At 40.4% G+C, this 27,833-nt stretch overlaps 2 protein-coding genes across 3 annotated transcripts; both read left to right on the top strand.

The window, feature by feature from the left end:
• The first annotated feature begins 1,934 nt into the window (after positions 1-1,934).
• Positions 1,935-9,688, top strand: LOC133542495 (oocyte zinc finger protein XlCOF22-like). 2 transcript variants are annotated; one of them, XM_061886690.1, is made up of 3 exons: positions 1,935-2,352; positions 2,883-3,104; positions 7,825-9,688. In XM_061886690.1, the coding sequence occupies exons 1-3, from the start codon at positions 2,250-2,252 to the stop codon at positions 8,958-8,960; spliced, it is 1,461 nt and encodes a 486-aa protein (XP_061742674.1). In that variant the 5' UTR covers positions 1,935-2,249; the 3' UTR covers positions 8,961-9,688. The 2 variants fall into 2 exon arrangements, with proteins under 2 accessions (XP_061742674.1, XP_061742675.1); XM_061886691.1 differs by lacking the exon at positions 7,825-9,688 and adding an exon at positions 7,655-7,738.
• A 4,607-nt stretch (positions 9,689-14,295) lies between these two features.
• Positions 14,296-22,500, top strand: LOC133542444 (zinc finger protein 260-like). Its single transcript, XM_061886574.1, has 2 exons — positions 14,296-14,612; positions 20,102-22,500. The coding sequence occupies exons 1-2, from the start codon at positions 14,489-14,491 to the stop codon at positions 22,207-22,209; spliced, it is 2,232 nt and encodes a 743-aa protein (XP_061742558.1). The 5' UTR covers positions 14,296-14,488; the 3' UTR covers positions 22,210-22,500.
• The last annotated feature ends 5,333 nt before the right edge of the window (positions 22,501-27,833 follow it).

Raw genomic sequence — 27,833 nt, 5'->3', positions numbered from 1 at the left:
AACATTCAATCCTTGAAGTAGCAAGAGAAAATGCATGAATAAAACGTTAATTATTGGTCAGTTTGCTGGAAGTTTCCCGGAAGAGTTAGTGCTGCAAGGGATTCTGGGTATTTATTCTGTTGTGTTACGGTGCGGATGTTCACCCGGAATGTGTTTGTCATTCTTGTTTGGTGTGGGTTCACAGTGTGGCGCATATTTGTAACAGTGCTAAAGTTGTTTATACGGCCACCCTCAGTGTGACCTGTATGGCTGTTGACCAAGTATGCGTTGCATTCACTTGTGTGTGTGTGTGTAAAAGCCACAAATATTATGTGACACGCTGTTAGTATGGAGGAAAAGCGGACGTGACGACAGGTTGTAGAGAACGCTAAAGGCAGTGCCTTAAATGCACGCCCCCAATATAGTTGTCCAGGTGGAAATCAGTAGAAATTTGTGAGAATGGTTGCCCCGGGAGATTTTCGGGAGGGGCACTGAACTTCGGGAGTCTACCAGGAAAATTAGGAGGGTTGGCAAGTATGAGTATTAGCGGTGGATGCGGTGTTACAGCAGCACTGACGCTGTATAACACCGGCGGGCCAGCTCTAATGCTAAATTGATATTGCCTCAAGGGCCAAATTAAATTACACGGCGGGCCAGAGTACAGGACGATTGATCCGTGTTAAGGAAAGAATGAATGGGGCCATGTATCGTGAGATTTTGAGCCAAAAGCTCCTTCCATCAGTGAGAGCTTTGAATGTGTGACCAAATAATTATTTTCCACCATAATTTACAAATATATTCTTTAAAATTCCTACAATGTGAATTCCTGGATTTTTTTTCCCAATTCTGTCTCTCACAGTTGAAGTGTACCTATGATGAAAATTACAGACCTCTGTCATCATTTTAAGTGGGAGAACTTGCACAATCGGTGGCTGACTAAATACTTTTTTGCCCCACTGTGGATATATATATATATATATATATATTTATATATATATATATATATATGTCTTGATCGGATTATCCACAGAATAGTGCTCGATACCGTGGTAGAGCGCAATATGTAGGTGTGGGAAAAATCACAAGACTACTTCATCTCTACAGAACTGTTTCATGAGGGGTTCCCTCAATCATCAGGAGATCTCCTGATGATTGATGAAGTAGTCTTGTGATTTTTCCCACACCTACATATATATGTATGTATATATATATATATATATATATATATATATATATATATATATATATATATGTGTGTATATATATATATATATATGTGTGTATATATATATATATATATGTGTGTATATATATATATATATATGTGTGTATATATATATATATATATATATATATATATATATATATATATATGTATGTATGTATGTATATATATGTATATATATATACATATATATATATATATATATATATATATATATATGTGTGTATATATATATATATATATACATACATACATACATACATATATTTATGCATAGATTAATATATATAATGCCAAAATAAATTTAAAAAGAACATGAAAATCTTCCACATTCTAAAATACATTATAAAAACGGAATGAATAACTATTAAAAAAAAAAATGCTTATATTACTGTCGTTTCAAAGCATTGATAAATATTTGAATATTTTTACGAAAATGAGCTGTATGTCTTTCTTTTTAAAATTTTAAATGGATAAGCGTACTTTTATTCCAGAATAAGTAAATTGTATATAATAAAATAGTTTTACCGTCTGGTTGTAGTTATTTTTCTCGCGAGATCTGGAAAAGAGCTGGTTGCTTGTTTCTCTCGCGAGATCCGGAAAAGAGCTGGTTACCTGTTTCTCTCGCGAGATCTGGAAAAGAGCTGGTTACTTGTTTCTCTCGCGAGATCTGGAAAAGAGCTGGTTACTTGTTTCTCTCGCGAGATCTGACAACACTGCGCGTGAACCAAACACGGCGAGGATAAAGCAAGATGGCGTCTGACGGTGAAGACGTTATTGCAGTCGTCACAGTTCAGTGTTCTTAATCTGTGCCTCCATGTACACATATATGTCCTTTATTACACTCTAGTAAATAGAGTAAACATCGTTAATAACTGTTTGCATCCGGTTATATTAGTCTGAGTGCACTTTGATGCTTCTCCAGCTAGCTTAGCTTGCTAGTTAGCTTAGCTTGTTAGCTGCTAACAAAGAGAGGCGGAAGTGATCAAAACACATCGCTAAGCAGAGATCAAGTGTGAGTGTAAAGTGTTGTGATTGTGTGAAAATGTGCGAAAGAACCATAGCAGAGTACGAGGAGGAACTTTGTCCAACAAAAGAGGAGAAGGAGCGACAACATCAAAAACATCAAGTTGTGTTACACAGAACAGGTTTGTTTACTTCTTACTCTCACATCTTTACTCACTTTATATGTATTATTAACACTATTGTTAAATAGATTGTCTATAGGAAGATGAATTATCATGTGAGGATGATGCACTGATTGTTTTATGTTGTTCATAAAAAGGAGACCGTTTCAGACACACAATATTTATGAGAGGTTGATGTTCCTCTCAGTTTGTCTCGCCACACTTAGTGTGTGTGTGACAATCATTGCTACTTTAACTTTTTAATGCGGCAGTGATTGTCGAACAAACAAAGCCTGATCTAAAGATGACATCTTGATCTCATACCATCTCAAACCAATTGGCCGTTCATTATTACGTGAAATGTCTTATAGTCGCTTAAACTCGTCTTTAGCCAAGCAACACTATGTTTTATCCAGTTATTCGATTAATCAAAACAATTTCCAGTAGAACACTGGATTAATAACATTTTCAATAGCCAAAGCCCTATATATCATACACAGTTTGATATTGAGCATGTAGGAGTTAAAATGTGTTTTGTTTGTGTCCTGTAGACATCCATCAGCTGATTGGACACCAAGAAGAATGTCTCCCTCATCTGCAGGGGGACAGTTTCACTTTAGAGTATCCACAGCCCTCACATTTTAAAAAGGGAGAGTGTCCTGTAGGGCAGGAGGAGGCTGATCTCAGCAAGTTTCCACTGACTGTTGTCTCTGTGAAGACTGAAGAGCATGAAGACAAACCACCTGAGTCCTCACAGCTTCATCACAGTCCAAGTAAGCACAACATCCACATATCATCTAATACAATGTTTGTGACACATGTTCATCCGGGGGCCACATTTATGACTAAGGATGGAGATATACTTGCTTTTTAACACCACCATTTAAAGGGGAACATTATCACAATTTCAAAAGGGTTAAAAACAATAAAAATTAGTTCCCAGTGGCTCGTTGTATTTTTTCCCTAAATAAAGCTTTAAAGTGCCTTATTTTCGTTATCTTCGAAACCACTATCCATTTCCCTGTGACGTCATACAGTGCTGCCAATACAAACAACATGGCGGTTACCACAGCAAGATATAGCGACATTAGCTCGGATTCAGACTCGGATTTCAACGGTTTAAGCGATTCAACAGATTACGCATGTATTTAAACAGATGGTCGGAGTATGGAGGCAGATAGCAAAAACGAAATTGAAGAAGAAATTGAAGCTATTGAGCGAATAGCTGTTGACGCTCTTCGGCCATAGCGTGGGTGTACCTAATGAAGTGGCCCATAGCATGGCTGCCTTATTAGCATCGCCGGTAAAATGTGCGGACCAAACGATCAGGAATTTCGCATCTTGTGACACTGGAGCAACTTAAATCCGTCGATTGGTAAGTGTTTGTTTCGCATTAAATGTGGGTATCTAGTTTCAAATGTACATACAGCTAGCGTAAATAGCATGTTAGCATCGATTAGCATAACCTGTTAGCATTGATTAGCTGGCAGTCATGCCGTGACCAAATATGTCTGATTAGCACATAAGTCAACAACATCAACAAAACTCACTTTTGTGATTTAGTTGACTTAATCGTTGCAAATGCATCTGCAGGTTATCCATACATCTCTGTGCCATGTCTGTGCCGGTAAAATGTGAAGACACTCTGGCAAATTCAATGGGGGTCTGGCGGCAGATTTCTTGCCAGTGGTGCAACTTGAATCCCTCCCTGTTAGTGTTGTTACACCCTCCGACAACACACCGACGAGGCATGATGTCTCCAAGGTTCCAAAAAATAGTAAAAAAAACGGAAAATAACAGAGCTGAGACCCGGTGTTTGTAATGTGAAGATGAATATGGCGGGTGTGTTACCTCGGTGACGTCACGTTCTGACGTCATCGCTAAAAGACCGATAAACAGAAAGGCGTTTAATTTGGCAAAATTCACCCATTTAGAGTTTGGAAATCGGTTAAAAAAATACATGGTCTTTTTTCTGCAACATCAAGGTGTATATTGACGCTTGCATAGGTTTGGTGATAATGTTCCCCTTGAAAGATCAATGCTCATCAATCATCAACAGTGTAATTGCTGGGGTGTAACCATGTGACCTAGAGGCCGTCCTCCTTACCTCACGTGGTCAAATGAAGGCAAACATTCAATATGGCTACTGTTTATTTACCTTTAGCAGCACATATGTCAGCATATTTCAAAGGTTTAGTGGTGAAGATAAGAGATGTACACCAAGTACCTTTTTTTAGTACTGGTTCCTAATTATTTCGTCTATGAGGACCTTGAAGATTCTGGACTAACGACACAACTATTTGTATTTTTAATTCCAGCTGACTGACGTAACTATGACACGTTGTCACATTGAGTTCAGCTGCCGCTGCTACACATTAAAATCAGCTTTGAATAATGACAAATAAGGAAGCAACCACACGTGAAAGTTTGATGTGTGTGTTATTGAGAAGATGACATAACTTTATTTCACCTTGCACTGCACACATAGTTGACTTCTTTAAGACTTCAAATAGCTGCTGATAAAAGACTTCCCTGCTCTGAGATGTTACAGAACATCATGTTGGAGGTGTTCAACCTCTTCTGCTAATAGGAATGCTATTTAAAATGCCTTTTTCATTTCCACATATTAGTTGTAGTATTGATTAGGGTATCATATCGATAAATTCTTAATGATTTACATCCCTACTGAAGATACAACCCAGATATCTTTAAAAAATATACTCAACGTTTATTTGGATTTAGTTACTTCTCTGCTGTCCAGCAATGTCTCAATCAATCTCAGTGTTTTTCCCACACTTTCATTAATATGTGGCGGCCCGCCACGCAATAATTACGACCGCCACAAATAGATGTTTCGGCTTTTGACTAGCTTGACCGCTCATAAAAGCAATGGGACTCTGTTTGTGAATGGAGCTTGTAGTTACAACTCTGGTGCAGTAGGTGGCGGTAGCCTACTATGCATTGTAACTCCGCCAATTGCACTTAAGGCCGAGGCGGAACCGCACGGCATTCTGGGGGGCGTAGGCAGAGTAAGGGCTTTAGCCTCTCGACCTATCACGGCCGAGCCTGAACCGCAAGGCATTCTGGGAAATGCTAACAGGAAAAACCAAAAGAAGCAACAACGGCTAGCTGACGACGAGGAGTGAAACGAAACAGGAATATAAGTGCGGCAGCATGAGAGGAAATTGTAAATAAAAAAAGGAAATGTCACGTCACCAGTTTGGCAGGATTTTGGATTTTTTAAAAGGGGAACATTATCACAATTTCAAAAGGGTTAAAAACAAAAAAAATCATTTCCCAGTGACTTGTTGTATTTTTGGATTTTTTTTCTTCAAAATTTTACCGGTCTCGGAATATCCCTAAATAAAGCGTTTAAGTGCCTTATTTTCGGCTCTCTGCGAAGACACTGTCCATTTCCCTGTGACGTCATACAGTGCTGCCAATGTAAACAAACAATGGGAATACCACAGCAAGATATAGTGACATTAGCTCGGATTCAAACTCGGATTTCAGCGACTTAAGCGATTCAACAGATTACGCTAACAGTTACGCAATCGATGCTAACATGCTACGCTAATCGACGCTATCATGCTATTTACCGGCGGTGCTAAAGCAGACATGGCACAGAGATGTATGGATAACCTGCAGATGCATTTGCAACGATAGTCAACGAAATCACAAAGGAGAGTTTTGTTGATTTTGACTGCCAGCTAATCGATGCTAACATGCTACGCTAATCGATGCTAACATGCTATTTACCGGCGGTGCTAAAGCAGACATTGTACAGAGATGTATGGATAACTTGTAGATGCATTTGCAACGATAAAGTCAACGAAATCACAAAGGAGAGTTTTGTTGATTTTGACTGCAAGCTAATCGATGCTAACATGCTACGCTAATCGATGCTAACATGCTATTTAACGGCGGTGCTAAAGCAGACATGGAACAGAGATGTATGGATAACCTGTAGATGCATTTGCAACTATATTACGTTTCCTTCCACCCACATTTAATGGGAAACAAACACTTACCAATCGACAGATTTAAGTTGCTCCAGTGTCACAAGATGCGAAAGTCCTGATCGTTTGGTCCGCACATTTTACCAGCGATGCTAACGCAGCTATTCGGCCATGCTATGGCTATGAATAGCGTCAATAGCTATTTGCTCAGTAGCTTCAGTTTCTTCTTCAATATTTTCATACTCCAACCATCTGTTTCAATACATGCGTAATCTGTTGAATCGCTTAAACCGCTGAAATCCGAGTCTGAATCCGAGCTAATGTCGCTATATCTTGCTGTGGTATTCCCATTGTTTGTTTACATTGGCAGCACTGTGTGACGTCACAGGGAAATGAACAGTTGCTTTGAGAGAGCGAAAATACGGCACTTTAAAGCTTTTTTTAGGGATATTAAAGGACCGAAAACATTTTGAAAAAAACTTCAAAAAATACAACAAGCCACTGGGAACTGATTTTTATTGTTTTTAACCCTTTTGAAATTGTGATAATGTTCCCCTTTAATGTCAATATCTGCATATCGACCAGTATTTTCATATATTTGACTGTTTTTCATAATGCTGACCTCGTTCTAAAGCTAAAGGTTATATTTAAATAAAAAATATTTGAATTCAGCCTTTTTTCTCCTGGTCTTTATTTAGAATAGTTTTTTTTTTTTAATCAATAATTTTCGATATCGACTGATATGAAACACTTATATCGCGGTACATATTTTAGTCATGTCGCCCAGCCTTACCTGTTACCATACCGAGGAGCTAACGTGTCCAGGTTATAATCCTGTTGTCAATAACATTCATGGAGACGGTGCTTCAGATACTGCAGTAATACTGAAAGCTAACATGTGCACTGTCCACTGCAGCGTGTGAATGCAATGAAAAGAATAAAATCTGAGGCAACCAGCTGTTAAAATGTTGTCCAGGTTAATGTTTTAGCCATTAAAGGCCCTTCATTTCAAGATTTCAATAAATAATATTTCAGTGAATTGTTCAAATCTGTATATAAATATGTACATAAAGTGTTGTAAGTATATTCCAAGTCCGCCGGCGCTAACCCCGCCCACCCAACTACCTTCCCTCTGTTGCTAGATATCTGGAGATGTATGTTGTAAAATGTATATGCTTTGCTATGGAGGTTTTTTTCCCACTCCGAACTGGGCCCCCTTAGGAGCCCAGTCTGGATTGTATTTTTTTACTCATCCCTCCCCAGCGTTTACCTTTTTCCCATCTTTTACGGGGCGCCTTATGGCGACCCATCAGCGTTCTTGTTCTGTAACCCTGTACACTGTTTGTTTGTCTAATCTTGAACAGGTTTGTGCTGAAAACAAAGTTTCGTTGTACTTGTTGCAATGACAATAAAGACCTACCTACCTACCTAAAATGAAATCTGAATTGGTAAAATCTTATATATATCGCTCCTAACTTGTGACTGAACAAATATGGACTCCTCTTGAGCATGTTTGTCTTCTTGTGTCCTGCAGACATCTGTGAAGAACATCTTCTCTCTGAACAACAGAAGTGGAGCTTCAGGATGGACAAGGAGGAGGAGCCACAGCCCTTCCACATTAAGGAGGAAGAAGAGGCGCCACATACATTGCAAATGCAAAGGGAAGGAAATAACTCGCTGACCTCCCATTTTAAAGAGGAAGAGGAGGAACACAGCATCAGTCAAGAATGGTTGGAGGAGTTCCATGTGGTTGTGAAGAGTGAAGATGATGAGGTCAAAGGTGAGAGTGAGGAGAGGGGAGGGGGGGAGCCTCCAAGCAGCAGCTCAACTCAACACATGACAACAGAAGCTGATGGAGACCACTGTGGAGGATCACAAGCAGACAAGCTCTTAGCTCCACTATCAGATAGTGAGGACACAACGTCACACTCTCCTGACACTGATGATGAAGACTCTAAAGATGATAAGACATGTCACACTGACAACACACACTTCACATGTTCTCTCTGTGACAAAACCTTTAAATATCCTAGTTATTTGAAAGTACACATGAGAACACACACTGGAGAAAAACCTTTTTCATGTTCAATCTGTGGTAAAGATTTTACCCAAAGGCCAAATTTGAAAGTACACATGAGAACACACACTGGAGAAAAACCTTTTTCATGTTCAATCTGCAGTAAAGATTTTACGGGAAGGCAATTTTTCAAAGCACACATGAGAATACACACTGGAGAAAAACCTTTTTCCTGCTCAGAATGTGGCAAAAGTTTTGTAATAAATCAAAGGTTAAAAGTACACATGAGAATACACACTGGAGAAAAACCTTTTTCCTGCTCTGAATGTGGTAAAAGTTTTGCAATAAATCAAAGTTTAAAAATACACATGAGATCACACACTGGAGAAAAACCTTTTTCATGTTCAATCTGCGGTAAAGATTTTACTCTAAGGCCCCATTTCAAATCACACATGAGAACGCACTCTAGTGAAAAACCATACTCCTGCTCAAGATGCAACAAAAGCTTTCGTCACCGACAATCTTGTACAGTACACATGAGAACACACACAGGAGAAAAAATGTTGAGCTGCAGTGTGTGTGGTGAAAGATTCTCTTATAAGTATCAGTATAAGAAACACAAGTGTGCTGGTGAGAACAGCAGCAGCAAATGAAGATGCAGGATTTGAAATAAACTGTCAAAACTTGAACTTTGACCTTAGAATAACATCAGCACATACAACATGTGTGACATCATTGTTGTGTGTGTAACACAATCTTGTTAATATGATTCTAACATTTATAGATTAGACACTTCAGATTAGTGCTTTTATTTCAGTCAAGTACATGAGTTAATATACACATTTGTGTACTTTAAAATGAACAGAACAATTTGACTAAAAAGGTGAGAATAAACACTACATAAAATATGTTACAATAAACATTTAATATTTAGATATTCACTCTTATACTCATGCATAATAGTGTTTTATATATGTTTTTTGAATAATGAAGTGTTACATATTTTATGTTCTAATTGTAGATGATTCCATTTATATGATGTACATATTTGTTTTACATGTGTTCATACCTTTGCTTTTGAGTACACATAAATCCCTCTTAGTTCATATTTACTGGTTCACATCTGAAACATCTTCTGGACCACTTCTGGAAGCATATTATTATTTACTTTATACATCATTTGAACAGTTGTGTTTCATACAAGATCATTTACTTTTAAAATGTGTGTCTTAGTGAATCATTTGTTGGGTCTCTATAATCCATTCTATTAATCATCATAATTACTCTCTTTTGTAATATGAATATTGTTGTGTGATTGTTTTATATGTATGTCCCCAGACCTTTATGAAATAAACAATGTATGCTTCAACTGGGTACAATAATTGTAGTTAATATTTGTATGTATTTTATTCTAATCTATTTTTTTGCACTCCATTTTTTTATGTTTTCTTTACATGACTTACATGTAGTGTCAAGCTTACTTCATCAACAATATAAACTTTTTTAAAAATGTCATTACATTTATTCCTTTCATTTCATTATTATCAATCAATCAATCAATGTTTACTTATATAGCCCTAAATCATTATGCAACATAATTTGTGTTTTTACTTTTTACAATCTCCAAGTACAAACCCCATTTCCATATGAGTTGGGAAATTGTGTTAGATGTAAATATAAACAGAATACAATGATTTGCAAATCCTTTTCAACCCATATTCAGTTTGAATATGCTACAAAGACAACATATTTGATGTTCAAACTGATAATCTTTTTTTTTTTTGCAAATAACCATTAACATTAGAATTTGATGCCAGCAACACGTGACAAATAAGTTGGGAAAGGTGGCAATGAATACTGATAAAGTTGAGAAATGCTCATCAAACACTTATTTGGAACATCCCACAGGTGTGCAGGCTAATTGGGAACAGGTGGGTGCCATGATTGGGTATAAAAGCAGCTTCCATGAAATGCTAAGTAATTCACAAACAAGGATGGGGTGAGGGTCACCACTTTGTAAGCAAATTGTGGAACAGTTTTAGAACAACATTTCTCAACAAGCTATTTCAAGGAATTACGGATTTTACCATCTACGGTCCGTAAAATCATCAAAAGGTTCAGAGAATCTGGAGAAATCACTGCACGTAAGCGATGATATTACGGACCTTTGATCCCTCAGGCGGTACTGCATCAAAAACCGACATCAGCGTGTAAAGGATATCACCACATGGGCTCAGGAACACTTCATAAAACCACTGTCAGTAACTACAGTTGGTCGCTACATCTGTAAGTGCAAGTTAAAACTCTACTATGCAAAGCCAAACCCATTTATCAACAACACCAAGGAACGCCACCTTCTTCGCTCGGCCCGAGCTCATCTGAGATGGACTGATGCAAATTGGAAAAGGGTTCTGTGGTCTGACGAGTCCACATTTCAAATTATATTTGGAAACTGTGGATGTGGTGCCCTCCAGAACAAAGAGGTAAATAACTATCCGGATTGTTATAGGCGCAAAGTTGAAAAGCCAGCATCTGTGATGGTATGGGGGTGTATTAGTGCCCAAGGCATGGGTAACTTACACATCTGTGAAGGCACCATTAATGCTGAAATGTCCATACAGGTTTTGGAGCAACATATGTTGTCATCCAAGCAACGTTATCATGGACGCCCCTTCTTATTTCAGCAAGACAAGTGTTACAACAGCGTGGTTTCGTAAAAAAAGAGTGCGGGTACTTTCCTGGCCCGCCTGCAGTCCAGACCTGTCTCCCATGGAAAATGTGTGGTACATTATGAAGCATAAAATACGACAGCTGAGACCCCGGACTGTTGAATGACTGAAGCTCTACACAAAGCTTCAACAATTAGTTTCCTCAGTTCCCAAACGTTTATTGAGTGTTGTTGAAAGTAAAGGTGATGTAACACAGTGGTGAACATGCCCTTTCCCAACTACTTTGGCATGTGTTGCAGCCATGAAATTCTTAATGAATTATTCTTCGCAAAAAAAAAAAAAGTTTATGAGTTTGAACATCAAATATCTTGTCTTTGTAGTGCATTCAACTGAATATGGGTTGAAAAGGATTTGCAAATCATTGTATTCCGTTGATATTTACTTCTAACACAAGTTCCCAACTCACATGGAAACGGGGTTTGTATGATATATTTAGTTTTATTGAAGTTTATTGACGGATTATTAATGTGCAGCCATCTTTTTATGGTCAAGTTCTCTCTGGATATAATATGATGAGAGTTGAATCAAGCGGTAATAAAAGTGAAGAATGGAAGATTATTATATACATAATTATATATATTTACACACAGTAGTGACAAAGACACTTTCATCCTGTTCATTTGAGCAAAGAAACAGAGTAAAGTTTAATATTCTAAACAATAAAAGAATATTAAAGGCCGACTGAAATGAGATGTTCTTATTTAAACGGGGATAGCAGGTCCATTCTATGTGTCATACTTGATCATTTCGCGATATTGCCATTGTTTTGCTGAAAGGATTTAGTAGAGAACATCCACGATAAAGTTCACAACTTTTGGTCGCTAATAAAAAAGACTTGCCTTTACCGGAAGTAGCAGACGATGTGCGCGTGACGTCACAGGTTGTAGGGCTCCTCACATCCTCACAGTTTATAATCATAGCCAGCAACAGCCAGAGCTATTCGGACCGAAAAAGCGACAATTTCCCCATTAATTTGAGCGAGGATGAAAGATTTGTGGATGAGGAAATTTAGAGTGAAGGCCTAGAAAAAAAGAAAAAAGGCGAGGGCAGTGAGAGCGTTACAGATCTTTTTAGACACATTTACTAGGATAATTCTGGGAAATCCCTTATCTTTCTATTGTGTTGCTAGTGTTTTAGTGAGTTAAATAGTACCTTAAAGTCGGACCGGTGTGCCCACGGGTGTTTTGACGCCAGAGTCTCTGAGAGAAGTCACGGCGGCTGCGGGAGGACGCTGGCTCCGCTGATCTCCGGTAAGAGGCGACTTATTTCCACAATTTTCTCACCGAAAACTGCCGGTTGACATGTAGTCAAGATCCATGTTCCCTTGACCGCTCTGATCCATAGTAATAATAATAATAATAATGGATTAGTTTTATATCGCGCTTTTCTATTGTTAGATACTGAAAGCGCTCACAGAGAAGTGGGAACCCATCATTCATTCACACCTGGAGGTGGTAAGCTACCAGTTTGCGCCTACGGCCCCTCCGACCACCACCTATCATTCATTCATCATTCATTCACCAGTGTGAGTGGCACCAGGGGGCAAGGGTGAAGTGTCCTGCCCAAGGACACAACGGCAGCGATTTGGATGTCAATAGGTGGGAAGCGAACCGGCAACCCTCAGGTTTCTGGTACGGCCGCTCTACCCACTACGCCAGGGGTGCCCATTACGTCGATCGCGAGCTACCAGTCGACCGCGGGGGGTGTGTCAGTCGATCTCCAGCCAGGCTTTTAAAAAAAATAGACCTAAAATTAGTGATCATCAATCTTCACCAAGACGTCACTTAAATGACATTCACGGTACCGGAGGGTCTTGTGAGATGACGCTGGCTGCTGCAAGATCATTATTATTAAAATATGACTGAGAGGAAGGCGAGAAACACTTTTTATTTCAACAGACTCTCGCGCCGTACCTTCCGTCAAAACTCTAAAGGCCGACTGCACATTTCCTATCTTCACAATAAAAGCCCTGCTTCATGCTGCCTGCGCCAACTAAATACAGAGTCTCGGGAAACTGGCGTGCACAAGCGAATAGGAGCCGGCTGATTGGCAACAGGTGTGGCCAGATGCCAATCAGCCGCGGCTAAAGGGGAACACAGCACTCAGGGAACAAGACAGGAAGCTGACAAAACAAGAGCGCTAGACAGGAACTAAGGACAGGAAATACTAAACACACTGAGGAGGAACACAGCACTCAGGGAACAAGACAGGAAGCTGACAAATTCAGAGCACTTGACAGGAACTAAAAGACAGGAAATACTAAAACACAGGAAACAGACAAATGCAGAGGAGAAAACTAAAACATAGACAAACTACCAGGGGCAAGCCGGACAATTCCGTCACATATGAATTGTCCCCCCAACAATGTGACCAAACCGGAACAAAATATGTTCCCCTCCAATTGACATGTTTTTTTTTTTTTTTTAACAAAAATCAAGTTAACATATACTCGCATGAATTAACCAAAGGAAACCCATTTTTATTCACATTATATGTAAATATGAACTTATTGTATTTATTTACTCTAACCAACAATAAAATGAAACAACATACATACAATGTGCTTCTGTCAGCAGCTACAATTTTCCTAACTAAGAGTTTCCCGCTTGTCTCCAACCTTCTCCCACGCATTCCTGAGCTAAGATAAAAGGTGTGTGCCTCACCGACACTCTCCTGTAAACAGACGGCCTTCGTCTTTTGAGGCCTCCAATAAATACTCACCAAAAAATTTATTCTCTGAACATTTGTTATTGAATAGATTCTTACGTTGTAAAACAACAGAAACTTTACTTTTGCTTGTCCTTATGTCCCCGCAAGATGATGTTACGTTTTGGACGCATGGCTACAATGGTTGTGTTCTCTCAGATGCAGAATTTTACACCAGTAAAAGCAGCACACCAGCAAACCAGTAATCAAGTCTGCAAATTGTGTTGTTGTTGAGTGATATTTATCTGATTTAAAGTCAATTACAGTTTATATACTTGTCTATCTGTGTTGGCGACTTGTCCAGGGTGTACACCGCCTTCCGCCGGAATGCAGCTGAGATAGGCTCCAGCACACCCCGCGACCCTGAAAGGGACACGCGGTAGATAAATCATTTGTTGCCGTGCTTTTTGGTGTAGACACCATGAAAACATGCATTTAGAATGAATCGTTCATGACTTGCCCATCACTATGACTCGTTGGCCCCGCCCCTAAGTGACGTATGCGTGGAGGATATGTGCTCTGCAGCAAAGTCCTCCTTCACTCCACACTTTATTCATCCTCCGTGTCAGGATAAACTCCACTCGTCTCAGCCAAATTTGGAGATTGTTAGGCCGGCTTAGCTTGCTGGTTGTTTTAGCATGCTAGTTAGCTTAGCTTGTTAGCTGCTGACAAAGAGACGCGGATTTGATCAACACGTCACTTAGTTAAGATCAAGTGTGAGTGTAAAGTGTTGTGATTGAGTGAAAATGTGCGAAAGAACGATAGCAGAGTACAAAGAGGAACTTTCTCGGACAAAAGAGGAGAACAAGAGACTACGTCAACTATTGGAGGCTGTTTTCAGGAAACCTCAAGTCGTGTTACACAGAACAGGTTTGTTTACTTCTTACTCTCACATGTTTACTAACTTTATATGTCATCATTAACATGAAAATGATGTGTTAGAATAATAGGTGTACTCAGACACATGAACGATATTGTGTTACTAATGTGATTATCAGTCAGTAGTCATTTCCTCCATCCATCACTCTTCTTCCGTTTATCCGAGGTGTGGTCGCGGGGGCAGCAGCCTAAGCAGGGAAGCCCAGACTTCCCTCTCCCCAGCCACTTCGTCCAACTCTTCCCGCTTTCCCCACTCCTCCTTCCTCTTTTGTTTCTGAAAAAAGGCACTTTCAGAATCATCCAAAAAAAAGGACAGCAAAAGCGGAGTTGGAGGACAGGTCATGTTTGAGGTCAATGAAAGCCTTTTCAGCCTCTGTGAACCACTGGAGGGCGGCATTAGGGTTGCGGACCCCAAAGCGATATCGACTGACCCTTATAGCGATTGCGACTCTACTGGTGAAAGCCACAAAAATGCTTGTACATATTGACACAAATATAAGAAAAACACTAAACTTATGACAAATACTTTTGCAATTGTTCGATTTGATCTTTCACAAAAACCTAGTGGCCACAATAATTAATGAAGTCAAGCTCATGGCGCAGAATTTGAACGATGCGGAGACGTTTGTTACTGGATACTTTCTATCAGACTTCTATTTTGGAGACTTTGTGTACGTATTAGAGGGGAACATTATCACAATTTCAAAAGGGTTAAAACCAATACAAATCAGTTCCCAGTGGCTTATTTTATTTTTTGAAGTTTTTTTCTAAATATTACCCATCCCGGAATATCCCTAAAAAAAGCTTTAAAGTGCCTGATTTACGCTATCTGTGAAGCCATCGTCCATTTTTCTGTGACGTCATCCAGTGATGCCAATACGGATAGCACAGAAAGATATAGCGACATTAGCTTGGATTAAGACTCGGATTTCAGCGGTTTAAGGGATTCAACAGATTATGCATTTATTGAAACGGATGGTTGGAGTGTGGAGGCAGATAGCGTAAACAAAATTGAAGAAGAAACTGAAGCTATTGAGCGAATAGCTATTGACCCTATTCGGCCATGTCTGCCTTAGCATCGCCGGTAAAATGTGCAGACCAACGATCGGAAGTTTTGCATCTTGTGACACTGGATCAACTTAAATCTGTCGATTGGTAAGTGTTTGTTTGGCATTAAATGTGGGTGGAAGGAAACGCTGGATGTATTAAATATAGTTTCAAATGTACATACAGCTAGCCTAAATAGCATGTTAGTATTGATTAGCTGGCAGTCATGCCGCGACCAAATATGTCTGATTAGCACATAAGTCAACAACATCAACAAAACTCACCTTTGTGATTTAGTTTACTTTATCGTTGCAAATGCATCTGCAGGTTATCCATACATCTCTGTGCCATGTCTGCCTTAGAACCGCCGGTAAAATTTGCAGACACTCCGGCACATTCAATGGGGGTCTGGCGGCAGATTTATTTGACTTTATCGTTGGAAATGCATCTGCTTTGAGTGTCGCAGGATATCCACACATCTGTAGTAGAATAGCTTTCGTCGGTAAAGTGTGCGGAACAAACGACTGACCATTTTGTCGGCTTTCCCCACACCCTTGTATTTTGAACAAATTTCGTCCAATTTCTTGCCATTTTCGCATCTTCGGGCCAGTGGTGCAACTTGAATCCCTCCCTGTTAGTGTTGTTACACCCTCCGACAACACACCGACGAGGCATGATGTCTCCAAGGTTCCAAAAAATAGTCAAAAAAACGGAAAATAACAGAGCTGAGAGCCGGTGTTTGTAATGTGTTTGAGAAAATGGCGGCTTTATTACTTAGGTGACGTCACGTTCTGACGTCATCGCTCCGAGATCGATAAATAGAAAGGCGTTTAATTAGCCAAAATTCACCCGTTTAGAGTTCGGAAATTGGTTAAAAAAATATATGGTCTTTTTTCTGCAACATCAAGGTATATATTGACGCTTACATAGGTCTGGTGATAATGTTCCCCTTTAAGTAACTATAATTATTTGATATGCTTAAATGTGCTGATTTAGCTTAGCTGTTGTGTAGCTGCTAGCTCCTGGTGTGTCCAAAGTGCAGCCCATAGCTATGTTTTTAACCGTCAACGGGGACCGGTAAAAATTTGGTATTTGCGTGTCAGTCCAATCAGCGGCAGCTATGCCCTGTTTCGTCTTTGGACCTAAGTCTTTGACTTGGTAGGCGGGTATGAGCCTACCAAGCCAGGTGGTACCAGCACGAGCATGGAGGAGCCTTTGTAGTGGTGTCGCAGCTTGGTGGTCGTGCCGTCAGGTAACACCAGGAAGGTTCCTTCTGTGCGATATAGACTGGTGCTTTTTTCTCCCAAGACTCTGACTTCATATCTGGTGTTGTCCTTCAGACCTCGGCCAAGAAGCCAGGTAAACAGTGGCAAGAATGTGGGCGATAAGAGTGTATGTGCGTGGGCATGAACTTGCACCCACTTTCAACTGGAACTCAGGACATATGATTAGTTGCACGGCCTATTCTAATCTATATTAAACATTTCTTAATCACTTCATCCTTCATTATCTTAATTATATCCCAACTTTAGCGACCTGTAAAAATTAGTGACTTATTCTAGTCCATTTATAAGTAAAATGTTTTCCTAAATTATAGTCTCCTCACTTGAACCAGACAGTCATTAGGACAAAAGACCCTGCGAGGACTTTGCCCTTTAAAAGGGAAAGCCCCCAAAAAGGACAGTATTAAGACGAATTCATCACATTTGCTATGAGGCATTTTATTATTAATATATTCTGTTCTTGTTACTTGGGGCAGTATAGCTCGGTTGAACTTGAGGGTTCCTGGTTCGATCCCAGCTTCTGCCATCCGAGCAGTTGTGTCCTTGGGCAAGACACTTTACCCACCTGCTACCAGTGCCACCCACATTGGTTTAAATATAACTTAGATATTGGGTTTCACTCTGTAAAGCGCTTTGAGTCATTAGAGAAAAGCGCTATATAAATATAATTCACTTCACATGATATCTTGTTGTTCTATTTTCTAATTTCAAGGGGAACTGCACTTTTTGGAATCATTCACAGTCCCTATGTAAGTTAAAGTTAAGGTCCCAACGGTAGTCACACACTAGGTGTGGTGAAATGATCCTCTGCATTTGACCCATCCCCAAGTTCACCCCCTGGGAGGTGAGGGCAGCGGAGGCCGCGCTCGGGAATCATTTGGTGATTTAACCCCCAACCCTTGATGCTGAGTGCCAAGCAAGGAGGCAATGGGTCCCATTTTTATAGTCTTTGGTATCACTCTGCCAGGATTTGAACTCACAACTTTCCAGTCTCAGGGCAGACACTCTAACCACAAGGCCACAGAGCAGGTCGATGGTTAATGCATCCTCAATAGAAAATAAACCTTAGCAAAAGTTAGCAAACAATTGAGTCATTGGTAGCCGCTCTATTCTGCCTATAAAGTGCTCTAAATAACATCCTAAAACCCCCTTCAACATTTTAAATACACACTGTAAGTATATATGTAATGTAGTAACATTCTTAATAACATGTCATATTTACATATCTTGCTCATTTTAAACATACAATGTCTGCTCTCACTGGGATGCCGACTAATGGGATGTTCATATCTTCCCGTTTAGATGAAGATTTAATCCTCACAAAGGGTTAAAAAAAGGGTGGGTGCAAAAGAGCGTATTTTTGTGTCTTTCTTGCCATCTCCAGGTCAAAGTTGAGCAAGTTCTCGGTTTATGTCCACAACCTTCTACTACATAAGTGAGAGGCATGATTTATAATCTAGAATTAGCTTTCACCATCTTAGAGGCGAGAAAGCAGCTCAGTATGTCAATATAGCAGCATAAGCTAGTTACTTCTGTGATCAATGCGCTGCTAAAAGTAGATCCTTAACGTTAGCGCTTATAATAACAATATATGTCACGATATATAATTTGGTAAATGATTGATTATAGAATAATTTTAAAGCAGGTTCCAAAAACTCCTAATTTTGCAGCTGACATATGCAGTAACATATTGTGTCATTTCTAATTGTATTATTTCGTCAAATAATTCTTATTAATGTACTTGTGTTACGATCCGCTACACAGATCGTTTGTTGATTTGCTTTTTGGTATGTTTTCATCATGTTTGGACTCTGGCGATCCCTTCAGTTATTGTGCTTTTCCATGTTTATATTCGTCACCATGGTTTCGTAATCTGTTTTCACCTGCACTGGTGTCAGGCACACACCTGTCTGTGATTATTATTTAGTATTTAAGACCGCCTGCGACCTTAGTTCTTTCTGGTTGGTTTGTTTGCACCTGGCAAAAGTTAAGTGAGTTTCTCTGTTTGTATTCAGCCTGCTAAGTTGTAGCTTAGCTTCCGCGTGCTCTGCTCGCGCTGATGTTGGACTTTTGAACCCTGCCTTTGCTAACGATTAGCATTTCCCTGTCCGTGCTAAGGCACACTTTTATTTTTGATCTTTTGTCAAGTGTTCTTTTGTAGATTTATATTAAAACCTGTTCCTACCTTCATTCCTGCTTGTTTTGGTCCCGTGCATCTTGAGCTGGTTCTCCTCGCGCATTCACGATGCGGTGCTCGCGTAGCATTACTTGTTTATTTACTGTTATTATCTGGTGTCGTGGAAATTTTCTTAAAGACGATCCTTTAGTGACAAATAGCTTTAAAATGATTTATTAAAGTAACAAACAAATAATTATAAGCTTTGCAAAGCGAGACCAAACAAGAACGACACATCCGTTCGTTCCAGCTTGTTCACTCCTTTAGAATTTGACATGACAATTATACATTCTAAGAAGTCCCACCCTCCATGCTCATTTACATACAGTACACCAGTGCAATGAATACTCAAAGTCCTGTGAAGGGAAGAGGGTGTCGTTTGCCCAGAGGAGGGGGGGTCACTCAGGAAAGGGGAACAATTTAGCTCTGTTGGGGGTAAGGAATAAATGACACATATGCCCAGGTCGACTAAAGTCCACATGTTACATCAAAGACACAGGAGACAGAGCTTGATCAGATAATAGATCTCTTGCTAAGTGTCACATTCCTGAGCCCAATAAACAACTTTTGGTACCCAATTCAAAGAACATCATCTATTAAAACGAGTACAAGTAATTTTGCTATCACACTGGTTACTTTCTTTGAGAAAATAATACTGGAAATGATGTAATATTTTACTGCATATTGCAGCAACTAAATTGGGAGACTTTGTAGCCTGTTTTAAAATGGTTCTGTCAATAATTCAATAGGAAATAATATATCACGAAATCAATTTTAAACCATATCGTCTATCCATAGTAAAAAGTCCTGTCGTCCTGGTTTGTGTTTCTTTTCCTGTGAATAATGTTGTAAAGAACTTTTGTGCGTCACTGAGATTTCAAGACAGTCCATGCGATAACTTGTTTTTACTAAGTGCATGTAAAAGTACTGAATGCATTGTTTGACTGAGCAGAGATGGTGTGTTTGTCTTGCAGACGTCTGTGAAGAACATCTTCACCCTGAGCAACAGAAGTGGAGCTTCAGGATGCGGACGGAGGAAGACATTAAGAAGGAAGAGGAATACCCTCTGATCCTCCTTTTTAAAAAGGAAGAGGAGGACCCACTGACACCCCTTTTCAAAGAGGAAACAGTGGATCCACTGAGTCCTCATGTTAAGCAGGAAAAGGTGGATCCACTGACACCCCATTTTAAAGAGGAAGCGGTAGATCCACTGAGCCCTCACATTAAGGAGGACGAGATGGATCCACTGAGTCCTCTTGTTAAGGAGGAAAAGGTGGATCAACTGACACCCCATTTTAAAGAGGAAGCGGTAGATCCACTGACACCCCATTTTAAAGAGGAAGCGGTGGATCCACTGAGCCCTCATGTTAAGGAGGAAAAGGTGGATCCACTGACACCCACTTTCAAAGAGGAAGAGGAGGACCCACTGACACCCCATTTTAAAGAGGAAGCGGTGGATCCACTGAGTCCTCATGTTAAGGAGGAAAAGGTGGATCCACTGACACCCACTTTCAAAGAGGAAGAGGAGGACCCACTGACACCCCATTTTAAAGAGGAAGCGGTGGATCCACTGAGCCCTCACATTAAGGAGGACGAAATGGATCCACTGACATCTAATTTTATAAAGGAAGAGGAGGACCCATTGATCCCCCATTTTAAAGAGGAAGTGGTTGATCCACTGACCCCTTACATTAAAGACGAAGAGGAGGAGTCACATACCCTTCACATCAAAAAGGAAGAGGAGGAACACAGCATCAGTCAGCAGGGAGAGCATCTTGAAGGACTGGAGGAGGTTGATGTCACCAAGATGCCAGTGACTGGTGTCCCTGTGAAGAGTGAAGGTGATGAGGTCAAAGGTGAGAGTGAGGAGAGGGGAGGGGGGGAGCCTCCAAGCAGCAGCTCAACTCAACACATGACAACAGAAGCTGATGGAGACCACTGTGGAGGATCACAAGCAGACAAGCTCTTAGCTCCACTATCAGATAGTGAGGACACAACGTCACACTCTCCTGACACTGATGATGAAGACTCTAAAGATGATAAGACATCTCACACTGACAACACACACTTCACGTGTTCTCACTGTGACAAAACTTTTAAATATCCTAGTAAGTTGAAAACACACATGAGAACACACACCGGAGAAAAAGCCTTTTCATGCGCAATCTGTGGTAAAGGTTTTACTCGAAGGCCCTCTTTGAAAGCACACATGAGAATACACTTTGGAGAAAAACCTTTTTCATGTTCAATCTGCGGTAAAGATTTTACACATAGGCCAAATTTCAAAGTGCACCTTAGAATACACACTGGAGAAAAACCCTTTTCCTGCTCAGAATGTGGTAAAAGTTTTGTAGTAAATGAAAGTTTAAAAAGGCACATGAGAACACACAACGGAGAAAAGCCTTTTTCATGTTCGATCTGCGGTAAAGATTTTATTCGAAGGTACCATTTCAAAGCACACATGAGAGTACACACTGGAGAAAAACCTTTTTCCTGCTCAGAATGTGGTAAACGCTTTGTAGGAAATCAAAGTTTAAAAGTACACATGAGAACACACAATGAAGAAAAACATTTTATATGTTCAATCTGCAGTGAAGATTTTACGCTTAGGCGCGATTTGAAGACACACATGAGAGTACACACTGGTGAAAAACCTTTTTCCTGCTCAGAATGTGGCAAAAGTTTTGTAATAAATCGAAGTTTAATAGTACACATGAGAACACATACTGGAGAAAAACCTTTTTCATGTTCAATCTGCGGTAAAGATTTTACTCAAAAGCAGAATGTCAAAGCACACATGAAAATACACACCGGAGAAAAACCTTTTACCTGCTCGGAATGTGGTAAAAGTTTTGTAATACATACAAATTTAAAGGTACACATGAGAAGGCACTCTGGTGAAAAACCATACTCCTGTTCGAGCTGCAACAAAAGCTTCCGCCACCAACAATCTTGTACAGTACACATGAGAACACACACAGGTGAGAAAGTGTTGAGTTGCAGTGTGTGTGGTGAAAGATTCTCTTCTAAGTACCAGTGTAAGAAACACAAGTGTGCTGGTGAGAACAGCAGCAACAAATGAAGATGCAGGATTTGATGTACATAATTTGTTTTATATTTGTTCATACCTTTGCTTTTGAGTACACATAAATCCCTCTTAGTTCATATTTACTGGTTCACATCTGAAACATCTTCTGGACCACTTCTGGAAGCATATTATTATTATTATTTGACCAGTTGTCTTGTTTACAATTTTAAAATGTGTGACTTCATGAATCATTTGTTGGGTCTCTCTAGTCCATTCTATTAAAGGTCTTTATTACTCTCTTATGTAATATGACAATTTTTGGGTGATTGTTTTATATGTATGTCCCCAGACCTTTTTTTATAAAACACAATATATGCTTCAACTAAAGTTGGGCACAATAAATGTAGTTAATATTTGTGGGTTTGTATTTTATTCTATTTACTGTATTATCACAGTCAATTTTTTGAATCTTTTCTTCATATGACTTAGATGTAGTTTCCTGCTTAATTCATCATCCACACCAGGGGTCGGGAACCTTTTTGGCCGAGAGAGCCATACAAGCCAGATATTTTTTGAAGTATTTCCGTGAGAGCCATATATTTATTTTTTTTAACAGTGCATACAACTATATACATGCATTTTTAAGAAAGACCAACATTTTTAGAGTATAATAAGTCTCTTATTCTTTTTAGTAACATTGTTATTCTGAGGCTAACCAACAATAAATAAAATACTTCTTGACTTCTTGAACAGGTGCGGTAGAAACCGGATGGATGGATGGAAAATGCATGAGAATGTTTTGTATTTTGAACGTTATTTTTGCGGAATTATTCATTACTTATCGCGTTAAGCAATGTCAGCTAAGATTTATCTGAGAGCCAGGTGCAGTCATCAAAAGAGCCACATCTGGCTCTAGAGCCATAGGTTCCCTACCCCTGGGCTGGACTAACTCAGCCTGGAGGATGTGTGTAATGTTGAGATGCATTGGAGATGACTTGGTTTGTTTGGATGTTGTCAACCTGTCAATTGTTCTATTTAAACATCTTGTCACATCTGGCCAGAGAAACCAGCAACCAGCTCTATTACTTCTTCTTCTTACTGGCAGTTTGCAGCCATGACCTGAAAGGTTCATACTGCTATACCTTCAAGGTACTCAAAGGGCTTTGACACTATTTCCACATTCACACACACATTCACACACTGATGGCGGGAGCTGCCATGCAAGGCAATAACCACCACTCATCAGGAGCAAGGGTGAAGTGTCTTGTCCAAGGACACAACGGACATGACGAGGTTGGTAGAAGGTGGGGATTGAACCAGGAACCCTCAGGTTGCTGGCACGGCCACTTTCCCAACTGCGCCAATCCCTTTCAGTGTTTTGTGCAACTGATGCTGACTTTGTCTTAGCTTTCTATTTTTGGAGGTAAAACTCTGGAGCTTTTGAAGTGTATTTCTGGTCTTGTCATCCTGGTCCGGCAGTGCGGCTGGATCAAAAGAGACCTCGGAGACGCTTTACTGAAGCAAAAGTCGCTTTATGACCAGCGAGTGTCATTTACACAGGACTGCAGTTCCTGGGAGGAGGGCAGCTCAAATATGGAGGACTCCTCTCCCGGAGAAGCCAAACCATGGTAGGGCAGACTTGCCAAATCGGGAAATTGCCAACTCTCCCGATTTTCACGGAAGACCACCAGCATTTCAGTGCCCCCCCCCCCGCCCAGAATTTCAGTGCCTCTCCCAAAAATCTCCCAGGGCAACCATTCTCCCGAATTTCTACAGATTTCCACCGGAATAACAACATTGGCGGCGTGCCTTAAAGGCACTGCCTTTAGCGTTGTGACGCCTGTAAGTTTATGTTTCGGTCAGGTTATGTTTAGTTTTTTGGACATTTAAGTTCTGTCTTGGCACTTCCTGGTTTGTTTTCGTCTCCATGCCAACTCATTAGTTTTTCACCTGTCATGTCACGTCCCTGTTCTTAGCCTCACACCTGTTTTCACTAATCATCATAGCTACTTAAGTCACTCTTTTTCTTGTCTGCTTTCCGGGATCTTCACACTCGCACGCACCCTACCCATGCTGCACCGCCTTCATGATCTCGATAATCTCTTTCATGCCTTGCTGTTCGTTTTGGTCCACACCGTGTAAGTTTTGTTGTTCATGCCATAGATAGTATCTTTTGTCATAATTAGTCATGCCATTGTGATGTTTTGTTTTAAGTTTAGTATAGATTATTATCCGCCACAGAGCGCGTCCTTGGTTTGCCTTTTTGTAGTTTGTTTGTTTATTAAATAAATATCATGTACTCACGTCCACTCCTCGCTCGTGCTAAATCTCATCTGCGTCGGGGAAACAATCCACGTCCGAGCCATGTTGTGACAAGCGTCCTCTACAACCTGTTTTCTCCATACAAAAATCGTGCCAGCCCAGTCACATAATATATGCATTTGGTACTCACACTTAAGTGAATTTGAAGCATACTTGGTCAACGGCCATACAGGTCACACTGAGGGTGGCCATATAAACATCTTTAAAGGCCTACTGAAATCAATGTTTAATCAATCAATCAATGTTTATTTATATAGCCCCAAATCACAAATGTCTCAAAGGACTGCACAAATCATTACGACTACAACATCCTCGGAAGAACCCACAAAAGGGCAAGGAAAACTCACACCCAGTGGGCAGGGAGAATTCACATCCAGTGGGACGCCAGTGACAATGCTGACTATGAGAAACCTTGGAGAGGACCTCAGATGTGGGCAACCCCCCCTCTCTAGGGGACCGAAAGCAATGGATGTCGAGCGGGTCTAACAAGATACTGTGAAAGTTCAATCCATAGTGGCTCCAACACAGCCGCGAGAGTTCAGTTCAAGCGGATCCAAGACAGCAGCGAGAGTCCCGTCCACAGGAAACCATCTCAAGCGGATCAGCAGCGTAGAGATGTCCCCAACCGATACAGGCAAGCGGTCCATCCTGGGTCCCGACGAGCGGTCCATCCTGGGTCTCGACTCTGGACAGCCAGTACTTCATCCATGGTCATCGGACCGGACCCCCTCCACAAGGGAGGGGGGGATATAGGAGAAAGAAAAGAAGCGGCAGATCAACTGGTCTAAAAAGGAGGTCTATTTAAAGGCTATAGTATACAGATGAGTTTTAAGGTGAGACTTAAATGCTTCTACTGAGGTAGCATCTCGAACTGTTACCGGGAGGGCATTCCAGAGTACTGGAGCCCGAACGGAAAACGCTCTATAGCCCGCAGACTTTTTTTGGGCTCTAGGAATCACTAATAAGCCGGAGTCTTTTGAACGCAGATTTCTTGCCGGGACATAAGGTACAATACAATCGGCAAGATAGGATGGAGCTAGACCGTGTAGTATTTTATACGTAAGTAGTAAAACCTTAAAGTCACATCTTAAGTGCACAGGAAGCCAGTGCAGGTGAGCCAGTATAGGTATATATGTATGTATATATGTATATAAAGGTATATACAGTATAGGTATATATGTATGTATATATGTATATAAAGGTATATACAGTATAGGTATATATGTATGTATATATGTATATATAGGTATATACAGTATAGGTATATATGTATGTATATATGTATATAAAGGTATATACAGTATAGGTATATATGTATGTATATATGTATATAAAGGTATATACAGTACAGGCGTAATATGATCAAACTTTCTTGTTCTTGTCAAAAGTCTAGCAGCCGCATTTTGTACCAACTGTAATCTTTTAATGCTAGACATGGGGAGACCCGAAAATAATACGTTACAGTAATCGAGACGAGACGTAACAAACGCATGGATAATGATCTCAGCGTCTTTAGTGGACAAAATGGAGCGAATTTTAGCGATATTACGGAGATGAAAAAAGGACGTTTTAGTAACGCTTTTAATGTGTGACTCAAAGGAGAGAGTTGGGTGGAAGATAATACCCAGATTCTTTACAGAGTCACCTTGTTAATTATTTGGTTGTCAAATGTTAAAGTTGTATTATTAAATAGAGGTCGGTGTCTGAGATTTTCTTATTTAAACGGGGATAGCAGGTCCATTCTATGTGTCATATTTGATTATTTCGCGATATTGCCATATTTTTGCTGAAAGGATTTAGTAGAGAACATCCACGATAAAGTTTGCAACTTTTGGTCGCTCATAAAAAAGCCTTGCCTGTACCGGAAGTAGCAGACGATATTCGCGTGACTTCACGGGTTGTGGAGCTCGTCACATCCTCACATTGTTTACAATCATGGCCACCAGCAGGGAGAGCAAGTCGGACCGAGGAAGCGACGATTTCCCCATTAATTTGAGCGTGGATGAAAGATTTGTGGATGAGGAAAGTGAGAATGAAAAACTAGAAAGAAAAAAAAAGACGGGGCAGTGGGAGCGATTCAGATGTTATTAGACACATTTACTAGGATAGTTCTGGAAAATCCCTTATCTGCTTATTGTGAAGTGAAGTGAATTATATTTATATAGCGCTTTTTCTCTAGTGACTCAAAGCGCTTTACATAGTGAAACCCAATATCTAAGTTACATTCAAACCAGTGTGGGTGGCACTGGGAGCAGGTGGGTAAAGTGTCTTGCCCAAGGACACAACGGCAGTGACTAGGATGGCAGAAGCGGGAATCGAACCTGCAACCCTCAAGTTGCTGGCACGGCCACTCTACCAACCGAGCTAAACCGCTATTGTGTTACTAGTGTTTTAGCGAGATTATATAATCGTACCTGAAAGTCGGAGGGGTGTGGACACAGGTGTGGTGACCGCCAGTGTCTCTGAAGGAAGGAACGTTTCTCGACGAGGCGAAGCGAAGCATCCCACGTTCAGGGGCGGCCGGTCGGAGGAGGCAAGGGAGTCCACAGCTGCCTGTTTGAATGACGCAAGCTCTGCTCATGTCTACGGTAAGAGCTGACTTAATACCACAATTTTCTCACCGAAAACTGCCGGTTGACATGTGGTAGAGAACCATGTTCGCTTGACCGCTCTGTTCCATAGTAAAGCTTCACCTTTGGGAATGTAAACAAGGAAACACCGGCTGTGTTTGTGTTGCTAAAGGCAGCCGAAATACACCGCTTTCCAGCTACATCTTTCTTTTTTGACGTCTCCATTATTAATTGAACAAATTGCAAAAGATTCAGCAACACAGATGTCCAGAATACTGTGTAATTATGCGATTAATATAGCTGGGATCGGGCTGGAACAAAATGTCCGCTACAATCCGTGACATCACGCGCACGCGTCATACGCGTCATCAACAGGATACTTTGCGCGAAATTTAAAATTGCAATTTAGTAAACTAAAAAGGCCGTATTGGCATGTGTTGCAATGTTAATATTTCACCATTGATATATAAACTATCAGACTGCATAGGCAGTAGTAGTGGCTTTCAGTAGGCCTTTAACACTCACAAATATGCACGATACTGTGAAACCACACCCAAAACAAGAATGACAAACACATTTCGGGAGAACATCCGCACCGCTACACAACATGAACACAACGGAACAAATACCCAGAACCCCTTGCAGCACTAACTCTTCGGGGACGCTAGACAATGCTCCCCCCCAATTCCCCCGCTGCAATCCTCCTCCCATTCCCCATATCCCAAAGTCGGCGGTCTCAAGGTTGGCAAGTATGCTCTGGTATACTCTGGACCTAAGCTGTGTGCC

This window comes from Nerophis ophidion, linkage group LG24, assembly GCF_033978795.1.
Source record: "Nerophis ophidion isolate RoL-2023_Sa linkage group LG24, RoL_Noph_v1.0, whole genome shotgun sequence".
NCBI lineage: Eukaryota > Metazoa > Chordata > Actinopteri > Syngnathiformes > Syngnathidae > Nerophis > Nerophis ophidion.
This window is presented reverse-complemented; position numbering and strand designations above follow the sequence as displayed.